The sequence below is a fragment of the Henckelia pumila genome, chromosome 1, assembly GCF_033568475.1.
Source record: "Henckelia pumila isolate YLH828 chromosome 1, ASM3356847v2, whole genome shotgun sequence".
Classification (NCBI taxonomy): domain Eukaryota; kingdom Viridiplantae; phylum Streptophyta; class Magnoliopsida; order Lamiales; family Gesneriaceae; genus Henckelia; species Henckelia pumila.
Genome location: NC_133120.1, coordinates 114,071,686 through 114,093,102, shown reverse-complemented (window position 1 = coordinate 114,093,102; position 21,417 = coordinate 114,071,686). Strand labels below are relative to the sequence as shown.

Here is a 21,417-nt window from a genome sequence, read left to right as displayed (position 1 = left end):
CAGCTAGTCGTGGGCTCACAACTCCTTGTGACTCGGAATAACAATTTCCGACTTACCCATCGAATCATGGTAAGAGCGCCTAGCAATATCGCTCCATGATTCCCTAGGTATCACTGATAGTGCCTGCAAGAACCAGTAGATTTTGGTTAGCGTACAGTACGGTCTCTTCATCCATATATCCCGATCGAATCAACAACCATTGGTGCATCGAGAGTCGTTCGAGATTCGATAACTATGCATTACATCTTGGAGATCAAATAGCGACATCGCATGTGTTACTAGGAAAATCGAGTAACCTAAAACACATCATGTACTCTGGCCAGAGATTCATCACACTAATATCTCCTTAGATCGCATAGGATATCCACACTCGCAAGTATGTGGTGAATCCTTGACAACAAAGCATCGACTCCTATATGTATCGTAACTGTACCCAATCCCGACACCTGATGACCCCAATAGAGTCGGTAAACGAGTCAAAGTACAGTACTAGCATATAGAGTCTCAATGATGTTTCAAGTAGTAAGGACTAATGGTGTACAACAAAAACCGCGGACTTTATCCACTCGATAAGTGATAACCACTTGGAAAGTCCGAATAGGGTAGTTCGATCATTCATCATATGAATATCCATTTGCATGCTTTGAACATCTCCATGTCCATTACCAATGAAACGTGGTACTTGGCATCACAAATGCTAGTCTCAATCTCGAGCGATCCTTATCCTTATTAGCGGACGGCTCAATTGACTAGGAACTGTTTAGAATATACAGTGACTATAAGATGTGTTTCATAATAGTGATCTCTCTTTATTTACTATCTCATCTTACTTACACTATAGTATATTCAAGGTCTTTATCAAAACAACAATAGTATATCACAATATAACAATATGAAGAAAGACAAAGAAAATGTCATTAATGAATGTAAATTATATTAAACAAAGATTGTTTATACATATAGTCATAAAAGCCCTTAGCCACAAGTTGGCTAACCGGGCACCCACTCTTTCACTCATATCCTAGGCGCCAGTCTGAGCAGATTCTGATTTGTTTACCCAGATGTAGATACCCATTCATTACATTGCATGCATCATATTTGTATGTTTACCCGTACTAACGTACTGAGCTTTAGCGTTGACGTCCAGTTATTTTTTGTTTTGTCTGGACACCCAATTCGACGGGACAGTTGCAGGTAGTTCACCGAGATAATTGGATTAGTCGATGATCAGGGTGTGACAGCAGGGTTAGCTGTTAGGTTGTATTTTATTGCATTAAGATTCATTCGATTTTGTTGTATATTTTTGGGTTTATTTAACCGGTTGTATTCTGTCAGTCCAATATTTATTTGGTTTTCCGAAGAGTATTTTGATTATGTTTAATTTGCATGCTTATTTAAGCACTAATATCTGATTAGCAGGTGATCCGGGTTTGAGTCACTACATACAACACGTGTCAAAATTATTTCTTGACATCTACATAAGTTACCAAGTGAAGACACTTGGTTTTGGTTTAAAAGAACAAGTGTCAAGGTTGAAATAAATCACATGTTTGTTTGATACATGTCTTTCCAAATCCTTAAATATTATTTTTAATACTTAATTATTATATATATTTTTTGAAAATACTCAATTATTATATTCAAACACTTTTTTATGAGTTTTATTTTCTTTTATTATTATTATTATTATTATTATTATTATTATTATTATTATGATTAAAGTTTAACTAAACATCACAAAATAATTTTTGGAGTGTTACATTAATTTAATTATTTAAAAAATAAGTTTATTTTTTTACAAATCACATGCAACGCGTGTACCATACGGTGCTAGCACAAAATAAATTTCACAATATTTTTACTATATACAATTCAAAATATAATTAGTATAAATAAATATAAATAACATTATTTTTTTGTTTTATTTTTATTAAAGTTATCGTATTTTAACTTTTTTTATTTGACCAGTTTATAGTATAATGTTGCAAAACTACTACGTTTTAACTGTAAAAACATTAAATTTTTAAAAAATTAATGACAATTTTCATACATTCAATTTCAAACACATCAAATATAAATTACACAGTCTGAGAAGTATTAAAAACATATACATATAAAATTACGATAGAACGTTAAATAGCTATTTATTTTTTTACAAAAAAGTTATTGGTCGTTGTTTTAAGATTTCACGATAGAGTTTTATGTAATATACCATTTAACATTTTATTCACAAATACATTAAATATTATGAAATGGATAATTATTATTTTTTTGGAATGAAAAATTTTTATACAACAATTTTAAAATTTCCAGCTATAAAGAGTAATTTTTTTTTTAAAAAAATATATTCAATTATTATAAAACGTTATAATTAGATACAAATTTAAACATTTATTTTGATATATAAATTATTATTATTTTGAATAAATTGTTTTATTATAGCCAATAGTGTACCACCCCGACTCTCATTGGATCAATCCGTCGAACAACAATGAAACACCATCACCACCGCCAAAACGACGTAGCTGTCTCGTCGTCTGAAGCTTCCGCCTCCGTCGCCGCGCCGCTGATTGCATCGTCATCTTCCAATCGTGCGTCGGAGAAGCCATCCATGGCGGTGGAGGATCCTTCGAGAGATGCTTCATCCGTTGCCTTAAACACCACCACCGCCGCCGAATCGGTGATGGTGGAGCGGCGGGGGGATTACTCCGCCCTATGCAAGTGGACAATCTCCCATTTCCCTAAACTCAAATCCCGTGCACTCTGGAGTAAGTATTTTGAAGTTGGGGGTTTTGATTGCCGTTTGCTCATTTATCCGAAGGGCGACGCTCAGGCGCTGCCTGGATACCTATCCATATATTTGCAAATAATGGACCCTCGGAATACCGCTTCTTCTAAGTGGGATTGTTTTGCGAGCTATCGTCTGTCCATTGACAATTTATCAGACTCGTCAAAATCCGTGCACCGTGACAGCTGGCACAGGTTTTCTTCGAAGAAGAAATCTCATGGGTGGTGCGATTTTGCTTCGCTTAATCCTCTCTTAGATCCCAAGATTGGATTCTTGCACTCGGCAAACGATTCCATACTCATCATAGCCGATATATTGATACTTCACGAGTCCTTTTCATTCTCGCGAGATAATTATGATTTGCAGGCAACTAATTTCTCCAATACGGGTGGGGGAGGGATGATTGGGCCGGCGATTGGGGACGTATTGAGCGGAAAGTTTACCTGGAAAGTGCATAATTTTAGTCTATTCAAGGATATGATCAAGACACAGAAGATAATGAGCCCTGTTTTTCCAGCAGGGGAATGTAACTTGCGAATCAGTGTTTATCAGAGTGTGGTCAATGGGGTGGAATATTTGTCTGTGTGTTTGGAAAGCAAGGATACGGAAAAGAACTTATTGGTTTCGGATAAGAGTTGCTGGTGTTTGTTTAGGATGTCAGTGTTGAATCAGAAAGCGAGTGGTGGAACCAACCATGTTCATCGGGATAGTTATGGTCGGTTTGCAGCGGATAATAAGAGTGGGGATAACACGAGTTTGGGGTGGAATGATTATATGAAGATGGCAGATTTCTTGGGGCCTGAGTCAGGGTTCTTAGTGGAAGACACAGCAGTCTTTGGTACCTCATTCCATGTTATTAAGGAGTTGAGTAGTTTCTCTAAGAGTGGCACATTGATTGGTGGGAGAAATAGTGCTAATGTGAGGAAATCAGATGGCTTTGTAGGAAAATTTACATGGAGAATTGAGAATTTTACCAGATTGAAGGACCTTTTAAAAAAGAGGAAGATTACAGGCCTTTGTATTAAAAGTAGGAGGTTTCAGATTGGGAATCGGGACTGTCGGCTGATTGTATACCCCAGAGGTATGTCACATAACCATATCGGAGTCAAATGTCAGTTGTGTATAATGATGCTCGTTTTTTCAGTATGCATTGAAGGTTAGGGTAATATGACACGATGCTTGAGGTTCCTGCCTTGGCGATTATTTTTCTTTTACAGGTGTGGTAATATGTATTCTGATTAAGTCAGTTCTACGCATGGTTTCAACAGATGGATCAGAATGTTACCTTATCAAGCAATTGTACTTTTCTATTTATTTATTTATTTATCAATTATCAATATGTACGCGCGCACACACACACACACACACACATTGATAAATACATAGATGACGCATTAGGTAATGGTAGTCTCCGTTTGCTGTTGCTATTGTTGTTCTAATATGCTGGCATGCTATTTCTTGAGCTGATAACATGTGATAAACTTAGGTTTGGTTGGATATACAGTGTTCTCGTTATGGAATTTTAGAAACTGAAATAGAGCAAGCAATGCACAGAAACTAAAAGTTACAACATTTAATCTAATTCAGAATGGACGCTTTTATTGTTCATAAATTTAGCTTGAGTTGCACTATTAAGCTGAAAACATTGTATCCTTAGGCTGACACTCCACTATCTTGCTCTATATGTGAATATTTTTGAAAAGTGAATGGATTGTTTGCATGAGTAATTTGTGGTGCTTTATAGTCATGGTGATATGTTTTTGCAATTTCCGGCTAGCACCTATTTCTAAGATTGCATTGAGCATGAATAAAGAGGGGATACTGAGACATCATGATTCTGGAGGCTACTGGTCTTAAGTATCTGAAATAATGTTTTAAGCATATTCGATGTAGCTTGCATCTCACCTCAGGTTTCTAATCTGATGAATACTCAATTGTATATATGTTATCAGGACAGTCTCAGCCTCCATGCCACCTTTCAGTTTTTCTTGAAGTTACAGATTCACGGAATGCTACCAGTGATTGGAGCTGTTTTGTGAGCCATCGTTTGTCAGTTGTGAACCAAAGAATAGAAGAGAAGTCTGTCACAAAGGAATCTCAGAATCGCTATTCAAAGGCTGCTAAGGACTGGGGCTGGCGCGAGTTTGTGACACTCACTAGTCTCTTTGATCAAGATTCTGGATTTCTTGTCCAGGATACTGTTATCTTTTCAGCCGAGGTTCTTATATTGAAAGAAACATCTATGATGCAGGAAGTCACTGATCAGGAAAATGACACGGGGCTTGCCCCTTCTCACTTAGAGAATGTTGGGAAAAGAGGGTCATTCACATGGAAGGTGGAGAACTTCTTGCCCTTCAAGGAAATAATGGAAACAAGAAAAATTTTTAGCAAATTCTTTCAAGCTGGTGGATGTGAGCTTCGTATTGGTTGGTTGCTCTGTTTAAGATTGCTTGTTTTCATCAACCAATTTATTTTGGATACTACTGGCATACTCGTTGATGATTGATTGATTATATACGTGTTTTGCTTCCTGTTTTGTCATGCAGGAGTTTATGAGTCCTTCGACACCATTTGTATATATTTGGAGAGTGACCAATCAGTAGGTTGTGACTCTGACAAAAACTTTTGGGTCAAATACAGGATGGCTATTGTGAACCAGAAAAATGCATCCAAAACAGTTTGGAAGGAGTCATCCATATGTACGAGGACCTGGAACAATTCTGTTCTTCAATTTATGAAGGTATCTGACATGTTAGAAGCTGACGCAGGTTTTCTGCTGCGTGACACTGTTGTTTTTGTTTGTGAGATATTGGAATGCTGCCCTTGGTTCGAATTTTCAGACCTGGAGGTCAGTGTTATTTCACTTTTAATTTCAGAATCTGCCCATTCCTGGCTATTTCCCCCAAAACATATTCAATGTCATCTAGAAATATGCATGCCATTAACTAATGACAATTATACCAGTTGGCACTCTCTTTCTCAACTATTATTGTGGTATGTCCAATACTTGTTGCCACTATAACGTGGTAGACTGTCTTTCCAGGTTTTAGCTTCTGATGACGATCAAGACGCCCTAACAACTGACCCGGACGAACTGGTTGATTCAGATGATAGCGAATGTTTGAGTGGAGATGAGGAAGAGATTTTTAGAAATCTTCTATCCACGGCAGGTTTTCACCTGTCTTATGGAGATAATCCTTCTCAACCTCAGGTTACTTTGAGAGAGAAACTTCTCATGGATGCTGGAGCAATAGCTGGTTTCCTGACCGGACTTCGGGTGTATCTTGATGACCCGGCTAAAGTGAAGAGATTGCTTCTTCCTACGAAGATATCTAGTGGTAATGATGGGAAACACATGGATAAGAATGACGCATCTTCCCCTAGTTTGATGAATTTGTTGATGGGAGTCAAAGTTTTGCAGCAAGCAATTATTGATTTACTTCTAGATATAATGGTAGAGTGTTGCCAGCCTTCAGAGGGAAGTTGTAGTGGTGATTCTTCAGAAGTTAGTTTGAAATCTTCCCCAGTTGGCAGTGGAGCAATCAGTCCACTGGAATCTGAAGGAGAGAACGGAGTAATAGAATCCACTCAAATTTTGATCAACAAGAGATTAGACCCGGGGACTTGTGAAACTATGAATATGTCTGCTGTGCAAAGCTCTGGGAGTAATCTGATAAATAAACACGCAATAGCTGTCCGTGAACGGTCAATATGTCCACGGGAGACCCCCCCAGCTAGTTCATCAGAAATTCCTCTTCTTCAGCCCAAGGTATGTTTGCTCAAGTCTCTGAACTAATGAACATATTTCTAATTTGTTTTGTGACGGATACAAGGACCTTCGTTGCAGACTAAGTGGCCGCAACAATCAGAGGAGCTTCTGGGGTTGATTGTAAATTCCTTGAGAGCACTTGATGGAGCTGTCCCACAAGGTTGCCCAGAACCAAGAAGAAGGCCACAGTCTGCTCGAAAGATCACACTTGTATTGGATAAAGCTCCTAAGCATCTGCAGCCAGATCTGGTTGCTTTAGTTCCAAAATTAGTTGAGCATTCAGAACATCCACTTGCTGCTTCTGCACTTTTAGATCGTCTTCAGAAGCCTGATGCGGAGCCTGGATTACGCCTGCCGGTAAGATAAAAGGGAGTATTATGTACCTGTTTCGGCATTGATTTAGTTGCATCGAAATTGTATAGGCTGAGTTCAATATCTTTCATATTTTTTAAATTGGCATAGCTGATGCATGAAAATCCTGTCTCACAGGTTTTTGACGCACTTAGTCAGTTGGAGTGTAGCAGCGAAGTATGGGAACGTGCTCTTTTTCAGTCGCTGGATCTTTTGGCTGATTGTAACGATGAACCTCTTGCAGTAACAGTGGACTTCATATTTAAAGCTGCATTGCATTGCCAACATCTGCCTGAAGCAGTAAGAAAAATTTGTCATGTTTAATTTGTTTTGAATTCTCGTTTTCTCTAAATTATTATTTCTTTGTGTTTATATCTTTTAACTCTTGTCTGTCTCCTCTGTAGGTTAGGTCTGTACGAACCAGACTAAAGACTTTGGGCACTGAATTCTCGACATGCGTCTTAGATTATTTAAGTCGAACTGTAAATAGCTGTGCAGATATTGCTGAATCAATCCTTCGAGATATTGATTGTGATGATGACTTTGATCGTAATTATTTGCCAAGTGAACTTCTCACGTTTGGGGGAAGTGGACCTAATCCTGTAAAACAAACTTCTGGGGAAGAACATGTATTCCATGGTAGCTGTCATTTTTCTGATATTTTTCTTCTAATTGAGATGTTATCCATTCCTTGCCTTGCAATTGAAGCTGCCTGTACTTTTGAGAGATCTGTTGCTCGTGGGGCCTTTAATTCGCAGTCTGTTGGCACTGTTTTGGAAAGATGCCTTGCTCTACGATTGACTATGACTTCACAAGACACTGTTGAAAATATTGAGCAGCCTGATGTGGTCACAGAGTGGGAAGCCAAACAACTGAGTGGCCCGCGAGATGATTTCACATTGCTTCTTGGTCTTGCAGAGACATTGGCGCTTTCTAAACACCCTCTGGTTAAGGAATTTGTAAAATTTCTGTATACTATGTTATTCAAATGGTATGCAGATGAGTCTTACAGATTAAGAATGCTAAAGAGGCTTGTTGATAGTGCTATGACTTCTGTAGATGATAGACATGAAATAGAGTTAGGTTTGGAGGTTTTGGTGATCTTAGTTTGTCAGGAGCAGGAAATGGTAAAACCTGTTCTGAGTATAATGCGGGAGGCTGTTGAACTTGCAAATGCTGATCGAGCTGCTCTTTGGCATCAGTTATGCGTCAATGAAGAAGAAATTCTTCGTATTCGTGAAGAAAGTAATGCTGAAGTTGCTTGTATATCTGAAGAAAAATCTGTTATATCTCAAAGGCTTAGTGAATCTGAGGCTTCTTGTAGCCATCTTAAGGTAATTAATTTCATCTAGTAATACTTTTTTTCTGGCAATCATCTCGATTGCTGATGCTTCTATGGAATGACAGTCTGAAATGAGGGCTGAGATGGATCGCTTTGCTCGGGAGAGAAAAGAACTGACAGAACAGATGCACGAAGTTCAGTGTCAACTTGAGTGGGTTCGCTCAGAAAGGGATGATGAAGTCAAGAAGCTTGTGACTGAAAAGAAAATTCTTCAGGACCGTCTCTATGATGCAGAAACACAACTCTCTCAACTGAAATCTCGAAAGCGTGATGAATTAAAGGTCTGATATTTTATCAACCTGTTGGACTGCTTTTGTAGTTGCTAGTTATCTTTAATCGTTAACAGCCAAATAAAAGAATATCATAGTGTATCTTTAGGGAGTTGTGAATATAATATGTTTTATAATTGAAATTATTATTTCCATTTTCTTATGAAGTAGAAACAGTTTCTTTTACATGCTTGCTGGAATGCTTTTGTATTTTTACTTTTCTGTGTTTGCTCAAAAAATATGCGAAGCTGATGACTGCAAATAAATGGCATCTGGATTTTTGACTTTCTTGTAGAAATGTCAAGCTGTGCTGGTCTAACATTTGTTTCCTTGGTTCTCAAACCTGATAGCTTACGGAGCTGACTGCCATTTGTTAATGTCGCAGAGGGTCATGAAGGAAAAGAATGCTCTGACTGAGAGGTTAAAGAGTGCTGAAGCAGCACAAAAAAGATTCGATGAAGAGTTGAAAAAAATTGCCACAGAAAATGTGACTCGAGAAGAGATTCGCCAATCACTCGAGGATGAAGTTCGTCGGCTAACACAAACGGTCGGGCAAGCAAAAGGGGAGAAGCGTGAGAAAGAGGAACAAGTTGCTCGATGTGAAACATATATTGATGGATTGGAATCCAAATTGCAGGCTTGCGAGGTCTTTGCTCAAAAGCTTCTCTTATTTCACAATTGTTTGATTAACATCATGTTATAGGATGCTATGGTTTTCTGGCGAAGTCCGTGCTAGGTTTGTGACTAACGTTTTTTTTTGGGGTGGTTAGAGAGTGACTAGTGAGTAGTGACCTAGGGCATGGATATCTTAATTTGTTTTGATTGGGTTTGATCTGAATTCTGACCTATTCACCGGTGGATAATCTTGTGTCAGTCCCAAAAGGTTGTCTGTTTACTAAGGTACCGTTTGGTAGGTATGATGAGATAAATAATGCATAGATAAGTAATATAATGTTTTAAAAAATAAATAAGAAATGATAGTTAATATAGTATTTGATTTGATTGATATATTATAGTTTGTTTGATTTGATTGATTAAATTTTATATAAATATGATAAATTACCATTTTGTCCTTTTACCAATAAATAAAATATGAATAATATTAGCTATAAGGGGTGATATAGTAATTTTAATTCAATGATTTGATTGATGTAAGATGAATAATTAATGATTTGATTGATGTAAAATAAATAATTAATAGATGGATAAATAATATGACGATAAGAACGTGAGATTTTAATAAGATATGTTATACATAGTTGAATAATATAGGCTACCAAACGGTACCTTAATGATGTGGAATTTGAACAACTAATGTACCTAGACTGAGCCTGTTGTAAATTGTTGAATCCAATATTGTTTTCAACAGTATCATGTGACATTATTGCTCTTTAGTAAAGATTGTATGATTGTGTCATATCTGTGTGCCTGTGTGGTTGCCATGAGGGGAATAGCACACATTTGTTTGACACTAGAATCTGAACTGCTGATAATTTAAATCAATTGTTGCTGCTGCTGATACGCTGCACTTTTCTTCCAGCAATACATCCACCATCTGGAGAATCAAGTTCAGGAAGAAATGTCACGGCATGCTCCTCTATATGGTGCTGGATTAGAAGCTTTATCAATGAAGGAGCTTGATACGATATCACGCATTCATGAAGAAGGGCTGAGGCAGATTTGTGCCATACAACAGTGCAAAGGAAATCAAGCCAGTTCTCCGCTTGTAAGTCCACATACCCTTTCTCATACTCCTCATGTTGCTGTTGGGTTGCCTCCGCCTTTTATTCCAAATGGTGTTGGGATCCATAGAAATGGTAACTTGAATGGTGCTGTCCGACCCTGGTTCAATCACTAGAGATGGATTTAGGTTGAGGCGTGGTTCGGATTTATATGGCACAACACGACTTTATTTAAACCTGACGAAGAGATCATCTCCTCTTTTTCTTGTTTTCTTGTCATTTTAACTGGTATGAATGTTGGAATGACTTGAGAAAGTTCACACAGTCAAATAAAAGGTGTTGCAGCGTCAATGTTCTTTGAAGCCCATGTAGTTTAATAGCTCTAACAGTTGTAAATGTCATACTTGAGTTTCCCGCTTCTTCAACGGGTGAAATACTAATAGAAAATTGTGTTTATTTTTCGGGCTAATTTTGCATTTCTTACTTTTTCATTCATTTCCTTTCGATCTCTAGCATAACTTGATGCTCCCGAGTCATCACCAGTGATGTTTACCGGGAGTATAAACACGTTTAATCATGTTGTGCGCTTTAGAATATTTCCGTTTTTCGTGTACAGTCATCATTTGCATAAACACGTTCAAGCATGCTTACTGTTGTGTGCTTTTATCTCTCATTCTTATCATATGATACATAATCTCAAAGATACCTTCCACCATTCAACCAACCCTTACTTGAATACCCTAATCCATAAGGATCGTTTACCAACCTCTTCGAACTTTTTTGGCGTGCCTCCTGGCTCCTTGCATCTGTCAACCATTGTTTCCATCTCACATGTTTCTTCTGTGCAACTGCCATTATCGGTATCAACTTAACTGCTTGATCTTGGTACGTGGATGCATTCGGTATTACTGATCTTTAACATTTATTTTACTTAGCCACCTCACATGTACTTGAACTTGGGCAAAACTTGGACCGCGACGTAGAAGTATAATATCTTGATCTTTAGACAGGTATCTGTACTCTTGCGGGTCTCCCTACCAATAGTGGAGAAGGATGCCCCCTAATGGGGCTGTTATTAACGTTGATTTGATTCATTCGTCTGTCATTTCCTTGTTCGTCAATTAAGAAAGAAAAGAAAAATCGTCATGTCAGAACTCAGAAGTGAATATGATTTCTTGTAAATGTTTCCAGGATTTCAGAGTGAATCATGAATTTCCACCCCCCCCCCCCCCCCCCCCCCCAAAAAAAAAAGTTAAATACATGGAATTTGCTTTGCACAAAATAAGTGGATATTTCGGTGAGGTCAGTGAAACCTGAAAACAGGATTGTGTCGATGCTACCCCATTGGGGTAGTGTTCAATGGAGTATCAAACGGTTCAGATTTAATGCAAGCGAGATGTTCACATGAACATCTCGCTTGCATAAAAAAACGGGTCATTGGACCTGATGTCAGTATCGACATTACCTGAAAACAGCCAAAGAAACACATTGTCGAAGTACATGACCTAGAATTAGAAACTTAGTGAACATTGGAGCATTCTTGCATGGGATGCGTGCATTTACATAATTCTTTTAAGTTAATTAAATTTTCATGTAATTTTGAGGATTGTCATAACGAATTAAATATTCAAAAATTTATATTAAAATAAAAAAATATTTAGTAATATATTTTTTTAAAAGCAAATAAAAATGATAAATAAAAATATATAAAGTTATTTATCCCGTTAAGGTCATGGGTGCATGGCAAGAAAAAGTAGCTATGGTCGGGCTCCTTTGATTCTATTCCGAAAGAGGTGTTTTGATGGTCCATGGAGAAGCATTCACATATTTAATTACACAAGTGGATCGGAGTCATGCACAAGCGCTACATCCCCTCTTCCATCTTCATGCGTACAAAAACTCTACATTTAGGCTATGTTTTGTATAAATACTTATACAAATGTTTTTATTAAATTATTTTTTAAAAATATTTTTATAAAATATTTTTAAAGTATTTTTATGAAAAAATATGTGGTGGGAAAACTGTTTTATAAGAATGCTTTTACTACTAAAAGGTAGTATGTTTTGTTTTCTTTTGTTGCGTTCAATTCTGAAAATATCATAAAATTCATCTCAATTGTTCCTTAAAAACTATACTTGAATAACGTTGTTTTAAAAATATTTTTCAAAAACATTTTATAAAAATCTTGTTCAAACACATACTTTAAAATTAAATATTTAACTTATGAAACATTAAAAATGTTTTTAAAGTATTTATCCAAACAAACTCTTGATATCCTAATATCTATATGTCTTCCTTTGCATGATCGATCCATCTTGTATAAGTAGTAAATACTGCATACTTCCCCTCGTCATTATATATAAATTTGTTATTTGTCACCATCCACCACATTTACAACGTTGTTTAAATTTATCAATTACTAAAAACACTTCAAGAATGGAGTACCACATACGAGATTAGAAACATTAAACTAAAATAGAAGTTTGAATTACATCACCATGTGTTGACTATATGCACCATCCAATTGATCCAAGTGAGCTTACATGTATGGGCTTTTGTGGACAATTATTTATTTTAAACGGTTTTCCTATATGTACAAGAAAGTCATTTAGTGTATTTAAAATTCAAAAAAAAAACTATTATTAGATTGTTTCATGAATAAGTTTTGTAATGCAAATTTCTTACTCATTGAAAAATATCTCTCTTTATGCGTAAAAATATAACTTTTTAGCCTATATATAAATTGAATCAAGTCGTCTCATAGATAAAATTCATGATCATACTTAATTCAAAAAATGTGTCATGTATGTGACATCTAGGCACACACACTTGTGGATTATAACATAACTTTGGAAGAGAAATGAGTTCGAATCCAAGTTAAAATAAAATTCGATAAAAAATAAATAAAAGAATAATGATGTGCAAACAGCGCCCTTGAGTGTACATGCAGATAGATAATAGGCTGAGCTATAGTTGTCCTCCCACGCATACACACGGTTTACACTCCCACACTCTCATTGGATCAATCCATCGAACAGCTATGAAACACCATCACCACCCTCAGAACGACGTCGCCGTCTCCTCATCTGAAGCTGCCGCCTCCGTCGCTGCACCGCCGAATGCGCCGTCGCCCTCCCATCGCGCATCGGAGAAGCCGTCTATGGCTGTGGAGGATCCTTCGAGAGACTGCTCATCCGTTGCCTTAGCCACGACCGCCGCCGCAGAATCGGTGATGGTGGAGCGGCGGGGGGACTACTCCACCCTCTGCAAGTGGACAATCGCCAATTTTCCCAAACTCAAATCCCGTGCACTCTGGAGCAAGTATTTTGAAGTCGGGGGTTTTGATTGCCGTCTGCTAATTTACCCCAAGGGCGACGCGCAGGCGCTGCCTGGATACATATCAATCTATTTGCAAATAATGGACCCCCGGAATACCGCTTCTTCTAAGTGGGATTGTTTTGCGAGCTATCGTCTCTCCATTGACAATTTAACAGACTCGTCAAAATCCGTGCACCGTGACAGCTGGCACAGGTTTTCTTCGAAGAAGAAATCTCACGGGTGGTGCGATTTTGCATCGCTCAATCCTCTCTTAGATCCTAAGGTTGGATTCTTGCATTCAGCCAACGATTGCATACTCATCACCGCGGATATATTGATACTTCACGAGTCCTTTTCATTCTCGCGAGATAATTATGATTTGCAGGCAACTAATTTGTCCAGCACGGGCGGGGGAGGGATGATTGGGCCAGTGGTGGGGGACGTTTTGAGCGGAAAGTTTTCCTGGAAAGTGCATAATTTTAGTCTTTTCAAGGATATGATCAAGACGCAGAAAGTAATGAGCCCTGTTTTCCCAGCTGGGGAGTGTAATTTGCGAATCAGTGTTTATCAAAGTGTGGTAAATGGGGTGGAGTATTTGTCTATGTGTTTGGAAAGCAAGGACACAGAGAAGAACTTATTGGTTTCGGATAGGAGTTGCTGGTGTTTGTTTAGGATGTCAGTGTTGAATCAGAAGGTGGGTAGTGGAACCAACCATATCCATCGGGACAGTTATGGTCGGTTTGCAGCGGATAATAAGAGTGGGGATAACACGAGTTTGGGATGGAATGATTATATGAAAATGGAAGATTTCATGCGGCCCGAGTCAGGGTTCTTGGTTGAAGACACGGCAGTCTTTAGTACCTCATTCCACGTTATTAAGGAGTTGAGCAGTTTCTCTAAGAGTGGCACATTGATTGGTGCAAGGAATGGTGCTAGCATGAGGAAATCAGATGGGTATGTAGGAAAATTTACATGGAGGATTGAGAATTTTACCAGATTGAAGGACCTTTTAAAAAAGAGGAAAATTACAGGTCTTTGTATTAAGAGTAGGAGGTTTCAGATCGGGAATCGTGACTGTCGGCTTATCGTATATCCCAGAGGTATGCCGTGTTATTGAAAGGCGAGAGAACATTGAGAAATGAGACAAAAGAAATTCTCATTCCTCGTTGTTTTGTTACAATGTAGAGTCTGCTTCCACTTGTATGTTGCAAGAAAAGTTTGTTGAAAGAATCACTTACAAGGCCAACAAAACTAACCGTATAGCTCATTATGAAGTAGAACTTACTAACTACCAAACTGATCAGCAAACTAATTCTAAAACAATTAACTATGTTGGAGTAGAATAGCTGCGATACAGAATTTTTTTTTTCTCAGTTAGTATTGAAGGCTTGGATATATTGAATGGTGCATGAAACTCCTTCCTTGCTAATTGATTTTCTTTTGACAAGTGTGGCAATACGCTTGCTGTAGCCATTTGTCAATGTATTCTGCTGGCAGCCTGGCATAACATTATTTTTGTAAAATATATTGTAAATGAGGTTTACTGCTCCTTTTTGAACTTTGAACCTGAATGCACTTTTCATCGGCGAATGAAACATAGCGATAATGTAGAGATGCTGAAGCCCATTATATTTTACCTCGTGTTAGATGAAATAATGCTTTTGATATTTATTGGTTATAAATTTACTTCAAATTGAAAACGCTGTTTTCTGTCATTATTTAGCTGAATCTTCCCTGTTATGTGTTTTCACCAATTTTTTTTGAAAGGTAAATAGATCTTTTACCGGGAGTTGAGGATATGTGTTACCCTCTAGACATTGTATTTGGATTTAAACAGTTAACATCTATTTGGAGATTATATAGGAAATAAAGTGGCAATCTGGATTTGCATTCTGAAGGCTAGCTATCTTGACCATCCAATTATGGAAAAGATGTTTTTTTAGCTCATTCGATATTGTTTGCATCTTGCATGTGGCTTAAACTGATATATCCTCGATTGTGCTTCTGTTATCAGGGCAGTCTCAGCCTCCATGCCACCTTTCAGTTTTTCTTGAAGTTACAGATTCGCGAAATACTGCTAGTGATTGGAGCTGTTTTGTGAGCCATCGTTTGTCTGTTGTGAATCAAAGGATAGAAGAGAAGTCTGTTGCAAAAGAATCTCAGAATCGCTACTCGAAGGCTGCTAAGGACTGGGGCTGGCGCGAGTTCGTGACACTCACTAGTCTCTTTGATCAAGATTCTGGATTTCTAGTCCAGGATACTGTTATCTTTTCAGCCGAGGTTCTTATATTGAAAGAAACATCTATAATGCAGGAATTCACAGATCAGGAAAATGACTCAGGACATACTCCTCAGTTAGAGAATGTTAGGAAAAGAGGAGCATTCACATGGAAGGTGGAGAACTTCTTGTCCTTCAAGGAAATAATGGAAACAAGAAAAATTTTTAGCAAATTCTTTCAAGCTGGTGGATGTGAGCTCCGTATTGGTGGGTGGCTCTGTCTAAGCTTGCTTTTTTTTGCCAACCAATTTATTGTGGACGCCGTTGGCATTCTGGTCATGACTGATTTTGTATTTGTTCTTTGCTGTCCTGCTTTGTTATGCAGGAGTTTATGAATCCTTTGACACCATTTGTATATATTTGGAGAGTGACCAATCAGTGGGCTGTGACCCTGACAAAAACTTTTGGGTCAAATACAGGATGGCAATTGTGAACCAGAAAAATCCATCCAAAACAGTTTGGAAGGAATCGTCAATATGCACAAAGACATGGAACAATTCTGTTCTTCAATTTATGAAGGTATCTGACATGATGGAAGCTGATGCTGGTTTTCTGCTTCGTGACACTGTTGTGTTTGTTTGTGAGATACTGGACTGCTGCCCATGGTTTGAATTTTCAGACCTTGAGGTCAGTATTAGGTCACTTTTAATTTTAGTATCTGCTAATTCCTGCCTATGACCCCCAATACATATTCCATGTGATCTTGAAATGGTCTTAGTGGACCTGAGCATTAAAGAGATGAATATAAGCTTCATTGGAGGAATTTCATGCATGCCATTGCGAAGTGATATTTATGCCACTTGGCACCCTCTTTCTCAGTCTTTACATTGTGTCCAACGCTTGGTGCCACTGTAACCTGGTCGATTGTCTTGTCAGGTTTTAGCTTCTGAAGACGATCAAGACGCCCTGACAACTGATCCTGATGAGCTGGTTGATTCTGATGACAGTGAATGTCTGAGTGGAGACGAGGAAGAGATATTTAAAAATCTTCTGTCCACGGCGGGGTTTCACCTTTCTTATGGAGAAAATCCTTCTCAACCTCATGTCACTTTGAGAGAGAAACTTCTCATGGACGCTGGAGCAATAGCTGGTTTCCTGACCGGACTTCGGGTGTATCTAGATGACCCTGCTAAAGTGAAGAGATTGCTTCTCCCTACGAAGATGTCGGCTGGTAATGACGTGAAACAAATGAATAAGAATGACAGTTCCTCCCCTAGTTTGATGAATTTGTTGATGGGAGTCAAAGTTCTGCAGCAGGCAATTATTGATTTACTGTTAGATATAATGGTAGAGTGTTGCCAGCCTTCAGAGGGAAGTTCTTGTGCTGAGTCCTCTGATGTTAGTTCAAAATCTCCCATAAGCTGTGGTGCAATTGGTTCGCTGGAATCTGATGGAGATAACAGAGCGTCAGAATCCGCTAAAACTATGGTGGAGAAGAGATTCGAATCAGGTACTGCTGAAATCATAAATGTATCTGCTGTACAAAGCTCTGGAATTGATCTGATTAAGGCACGTGAAAAAATCATTCCTGGACAGTCTACGTGTCCACCAGAGACATCTGCTGATAGTTTATCTGATTTTCCCCTTCGTCAGCCCAAGGTATGGTCGCTTCATCTTCTAAACCATTGAAAAATTTTCTTGTTACTGATTGAAGTATCTAATATCTTCGATGCAGACCAAGTGGCCACAGCAGTCAGAGGAGCTTCTGGGGTTGATTGTGAATTCTTTGAGAGCACTTGATGGAGCTGTCCCACAAGGTTGTCCAGAACCAAGGAGACGGCCGCAGTCTGCCGAAAAGATTTCACTTGTTTTGGATAAAGCTCCCAAGCATTTACAGCTAGACATAGTGGCTTTAGTTCCTAAATTAGTTGAGCCTTCAGAACATCCACTTGCGGCCTCTGCACTTTTAGATCGGCTCCAGAAACCTGATGCAGAACCTGCATTACGACTGCCGGTAAGATAAAGGGGTAGTGGCAGCTGTAACTGTGCTGCTTTAATTTGCATATAAACATGCATTTAGGTGATACCATGGATGAAGTTCTATAGCTTCGACTAGGCATGGCTGATCTATGAAAAATGCTTTTTCTCAGGTTTTTGGGGCCCTTAGCCAGTTGGAGTGTAGCAGTGAAGTGTGGGAACATGTTCTTTTTCGGTCGCTAGATATGTTGTCTGGTTGTAATGATGAACCTCTTGCAGCAACAATAGACTTCATGTTTAAAGCTGCACTGCATTGCCAACATTTGCCTGAAGCAGTAAGCATTGATCGGAAATTTTTATCCTGTTTATTTTGTTATGATTTCTTTTCTTTCCATATGTTATTTCTTTGTTCATGCCATTGACTCTTGTCGGTCTCCCTCTGTAGGTCAGGTCCATAAGAACCAGACTAAAGACTTTAGGCACTGAAGTCTCTGCATGCGTCCTGGATTATTTAAGTCGAACTGTAAACAGTTGTGCAGATATTGCTGAATCTATTCTTCGAGACATTGACTGCGATGATGATTTTGGTGATAATTACTTACCAAGTGAACGTCTCATGTTTGGGGAAAGTGAACCTACTCCTGGGAGGTTAACTTCTAGGGAAGAGCATGTTTTCCATGGTAGCTGTCATTTTTCCGATGTTTACATTCTAATTGAGATGTTATCTATTCCTTGCCTTGCAATTGAATCTGCCCGTACTTTTGAGAGAGCTGTAGCTCGTGGGGCCTTTGTTTCTCAATCTGTAGCTGCTGTTTTGGAAAGATGTCTTGCCCTGCGATTAAATATGACTTCCCAAAGCATGCCTGAAAGCATTCAGCACCCTGATGTAGTCATGGATGGGGAAGCCATTGAACAGCTGAGAGCCCCACGAGATGATTTCACATTGGTTCTTGGTCTTGCAGAGACATTGGCACTTACGCATCACCCTGTGGTTAAAGAATTTGTAAAAATTCTTTATATCATGTTATTCAAATGGTATGTAGATGAATCTCACAGATTAAGAATGCTGAAGAGGCTTGTTGATAGTGCTACGAATTCTGTTGTTGGTAGCCGTGAAATAGAGTTAGTTTTGGATATTTTGGTGATCTTAGTTTGCGAGGATCAGGAAATAGTTAGACCTGCTTTGAGTATGATGAGGGAGGCTGCTGAACTTGCAAATGCTGACCGAGCTGCTCTTTGGCATCAGTTATGTGCCAGTGAAGACGCAATTCTTCGTATTCGTGAAGAAAGTAATGCTGAAATTGATTGTATATCTAAAGAAAAATCTGTTTTATCTCAAAGGCTTAGCGAGTCAGATGCATCTAATAGTCGTATAAAGGTATTTACTTTCACCTAGTTATACTTTTTCATGACTGTCATTTCTGTTACTGATACTCGAATGGAATGCAGTCTGAAATGAGAGCTGAGATGGATCGCTTTGCTCGGGAAAGAAAAGAATTGACGGATCAGATGCATGAAGTTCAGAATCAACTTGAGTGGGTTCGCTCAGAAAGGGATGATGAAGTGATGAAGCTTGTGACCGAGAAGAAAATTCTTCAGGACCGGATTTATGATGCTGAAATGCAACTCTCACAATTAAAATCCCGAAAACGTGATGAGTTAAAGGTCTGAAATTCTGATATTTTATCAACCTGTTGGGCTCACGTCCCTGTTCGAACTTACAATTACTTATGAAGTACAAATAATTTCTTCTGTGGTCTTTGGAATATTTGTTTACAAGTTTGGGTTTTCCCCAAAAAATATGGTATCTGATTGTTGCGAATATTAGAAGCTATATATTTTGGCATTCCTGCTGAAATATCAAGCTGTTCAGATTTTACATCACTTTCCTGGTTTTCAAACATGACAGCTACAGAACCTGATAACTATTTACTAATAATGTTGCAGAGGATAATGAAGGAAAAAAATGCTTTGGCTGAGAGGTTAAAGGATGCTGAAGTTGCACGAAAAAGATTTGACGAAGATTTGAAAAGATTTGCCACCGAAAACGTGACTCGGGAAGAGATTCGACAGTCACTTGAGGATGAAATTCGTCGGCTGACGCAAACAGTTGGGCAAACAGAAGGGGAGAAGCGTGAAAAAGAGGAACAGGTTGCCCGATGTGAAACATATATTGATGGGATGGAATCCAAATTGCGAGCTTGCGAGGTTTTTGCTTTAACAGTTCTATTATTTGGCAGCTGCTTGATTAACATCTAGAATATGATTAACATCTTGATTTTTTGGAGTGTATTGTTTCTCTGAGTATTAGGTTCATCATTTTACTTGTCTCTCCAACAATTTTACTTGTCTCTCCAACAATTTTACTTGTCACACTACGTTAGATGATGACCAGTGGTGACCTAGAGAATGAAAATGTTGCATATAGGTTGATTGAAATTTATCTTACGTTTTCACCTACCAGTGTTGTGTTTGCATGAGTTCCGAAGGGTTTGTGCAATTCTGTCATTTCTGTGTGGTTTTCCACAAGTTACGTATGTTTGTTTTTAGAATTTTAACTGCAAATAATACGATTATTCGTTGTTCTTACTGACATCTTGCTCTTTTTCTTGCAGCAATACATCCATCATCTGGAGACTCAACTTCAGGAAGATATGTCCCGACATGCTCCTCTATATGGGGCTGGATTAGAAGCTTTGTCAATGAAGGAGCTTGATACCGTATCACGCATTCATGAAGAAGGGCTGAGGCAAATTCGTGCCATCCAACTGTGCAAAGGAAGTCCAGCTGACAGTCCACTTGTAAGTCCACACGCCCTTTCTCGTCCTCCTCAAGTAGCTGTTGGATTGCCTCCTCCGTTCATACCAAATGGTGTTGGGATCCATAACAATGGGCACGTGAATGGCGCGATTCGACCCTGGTTCAATCACTAGAATAGAGATATAAAGCCCTTGACATAGGTTGAGAGAGTTTATATGACGACAAATTTTACGAGGAGCTTTTAAACCACAGGAAGAGTTCATCTCCTCTTTTTTGAGATCTCTTGGCATATAAATTGGTATTGAGAGAGTTCGTGCAGATATTAATAAGAGGTTGCAGATAAGTATGTAACTCTTATGCCATATCGGTATACAAATGCCAACCCCTCTTCAACGGGTTTAATAGTAATGCAAATTTTTGTTTACTCGGCATTTTATGCTTCATAGATATTGGCTTCCTCGGAATTTGATACATGATGAATACCCTTGATTTTCGATCACATAATGCCATCAAGAGGGGTGTTTATGAAAGTATACGAAAATGAGCCGAAATAAAATTACTATTATATCACTTCTCAAATATAATTTCGTAACTATAGTATTGTTTTTATTTTATAAGATAAATCAAATTAATTAAAAAATAATTAAAATCCGAAGAACATGTCTAAAAAATTAGAATTGTATAGGTTGCATGCGAAAAACTAATTTTTATCATCATATATAATTATCCATACAATTTGCCTTCATAATCCACCACATACCATATCCTTAACTTATCTTATCACACCTACCAAAAGGGCCCTTAGTGTTTGGTGTAATGGATTAGAGCATGATAAATATGTAAACCTTTGTTTGTCTCGTTTTTAGCCAATTCCCATGAATCCCGAAGCCCCGGGATATGACACTATATCCAATGTGAGAGAATCAAATGACTTAAGTTTTA

At 38.2% G+C, this 21,417-nt stretch overlaps 2 protein-coding genes across 3 annotated transcripts; both read left to right on the top strand.

The window, feature by feature from the left end:
• The first annotated feature begins 2,464 nt into the window (after positions 1-2,464).
• On the top strand, positions 2,465-10,682 carry LOC140878561 (uncharacterized). The gene is made up of 10 exons (XM_073282166.1): positions 2,465-3,869; positions 4,741-5,214; positions 5,335-5,636; positions 5,832-6,557; positions 6,636-6,914; positions 7,047-7,208; positions 7,313-8,242; positions 8,316-8,531; positions 8,905-9,165; positions 10,060-10,682. The coding sequence occupies exons 1-10, from the start codon at positions 2,492-2,494 to the stop codon at positions 10,375-10,377; spliced, it is 5,046 nt and encodes a 1,681-aa protein (XP_073138267.1). The 5' UTR covers positions 2,465-2,491; the 3' UTR covers positions 10,378-10,682.
• Positions 10,683-13,136: 2,454 nt separating this feature from the next.
• Positions 13,137-20,899, top strand: LOC140879189 (uncharacterized). Of its 2 annotated transcripts, none has more exons than XM_073282866.1 (10): positions 13,137-14,620; positions 15,535-16,005; positions 16,124-16,317; positions 16,675-17,397; positions 17,474-17,752; positions 17,889-18,050; positions 18,161-19,093; positions 19,165-19,380; positions 19,663-19,923; positions 20,331-20,899. In XM_073282866.1, the coding sequence occupies exons 1-10, from the start codon at positions 13,147-13,149 to the stop codon at positions 20,646-20,648; spliced, it is 5,031 nt and encodes a 1,676-aa protein (XP_073138967.1). In that variant the 5' UTR covers positions 13,137-13,146; the 3' UTR covers positions 20,649-20,899. The 2 variants fall into 2 exon arrangements, with proteins under 2 accessions (XP_073138967.1, XP_073138960.1); XM_073282859.1 differs by having other exon boundaries at positions 16,124-16,425.
• Positions 20,900-21,417: the final 518 nt, after the last annotated feature.

Bases quoted from the DNA above. Each gene is read 5' to 3' on its own strand.
- LOC140878561 (XM_073282166.1), top strand. From the start codon at position 2,492: ATGAAACACCATCACCACCGCCAAAACGACGTAGCTGTCTCGTCGTCT. The intron at 6,558-6,635 runs GTATGTTTGCTC...CCTTCGTTGCAG, and splicing joins TTCCTCTTCTTCAGCCCAAG to ACTAAGTGGCCGCAACAATC. The intron at 7,209-7,312 runs GTAAGAAAAATT...TCTCCTCTGTAG, and splicing joins GCCAACATCTGCCTGAAGCA to GTTAGGTCTGTACGAACCAG.
- LOC140879189 (XM_073282859.1), top strand. From the start codon at position 13,147: ATGCAGATAGATAATAGGCTGAGCTATAGTTGTCCTCCCACGCATACA. The intron at 16,006-16,123 runs GTGGGTGGCTCT...TTTGTTATGCAG, and splicing joins TGGATGTGAGCTCCGTATTG to GAGTTTATGAATCCTTTGAC. The intron at 16,426-16,674 runs GTCAGTATTAGG...TTGTCTTGTCAG, and splicing joins TTGAATTTTCAGACCTTGAG to GTTTTAGCTTCTGAAGACGA.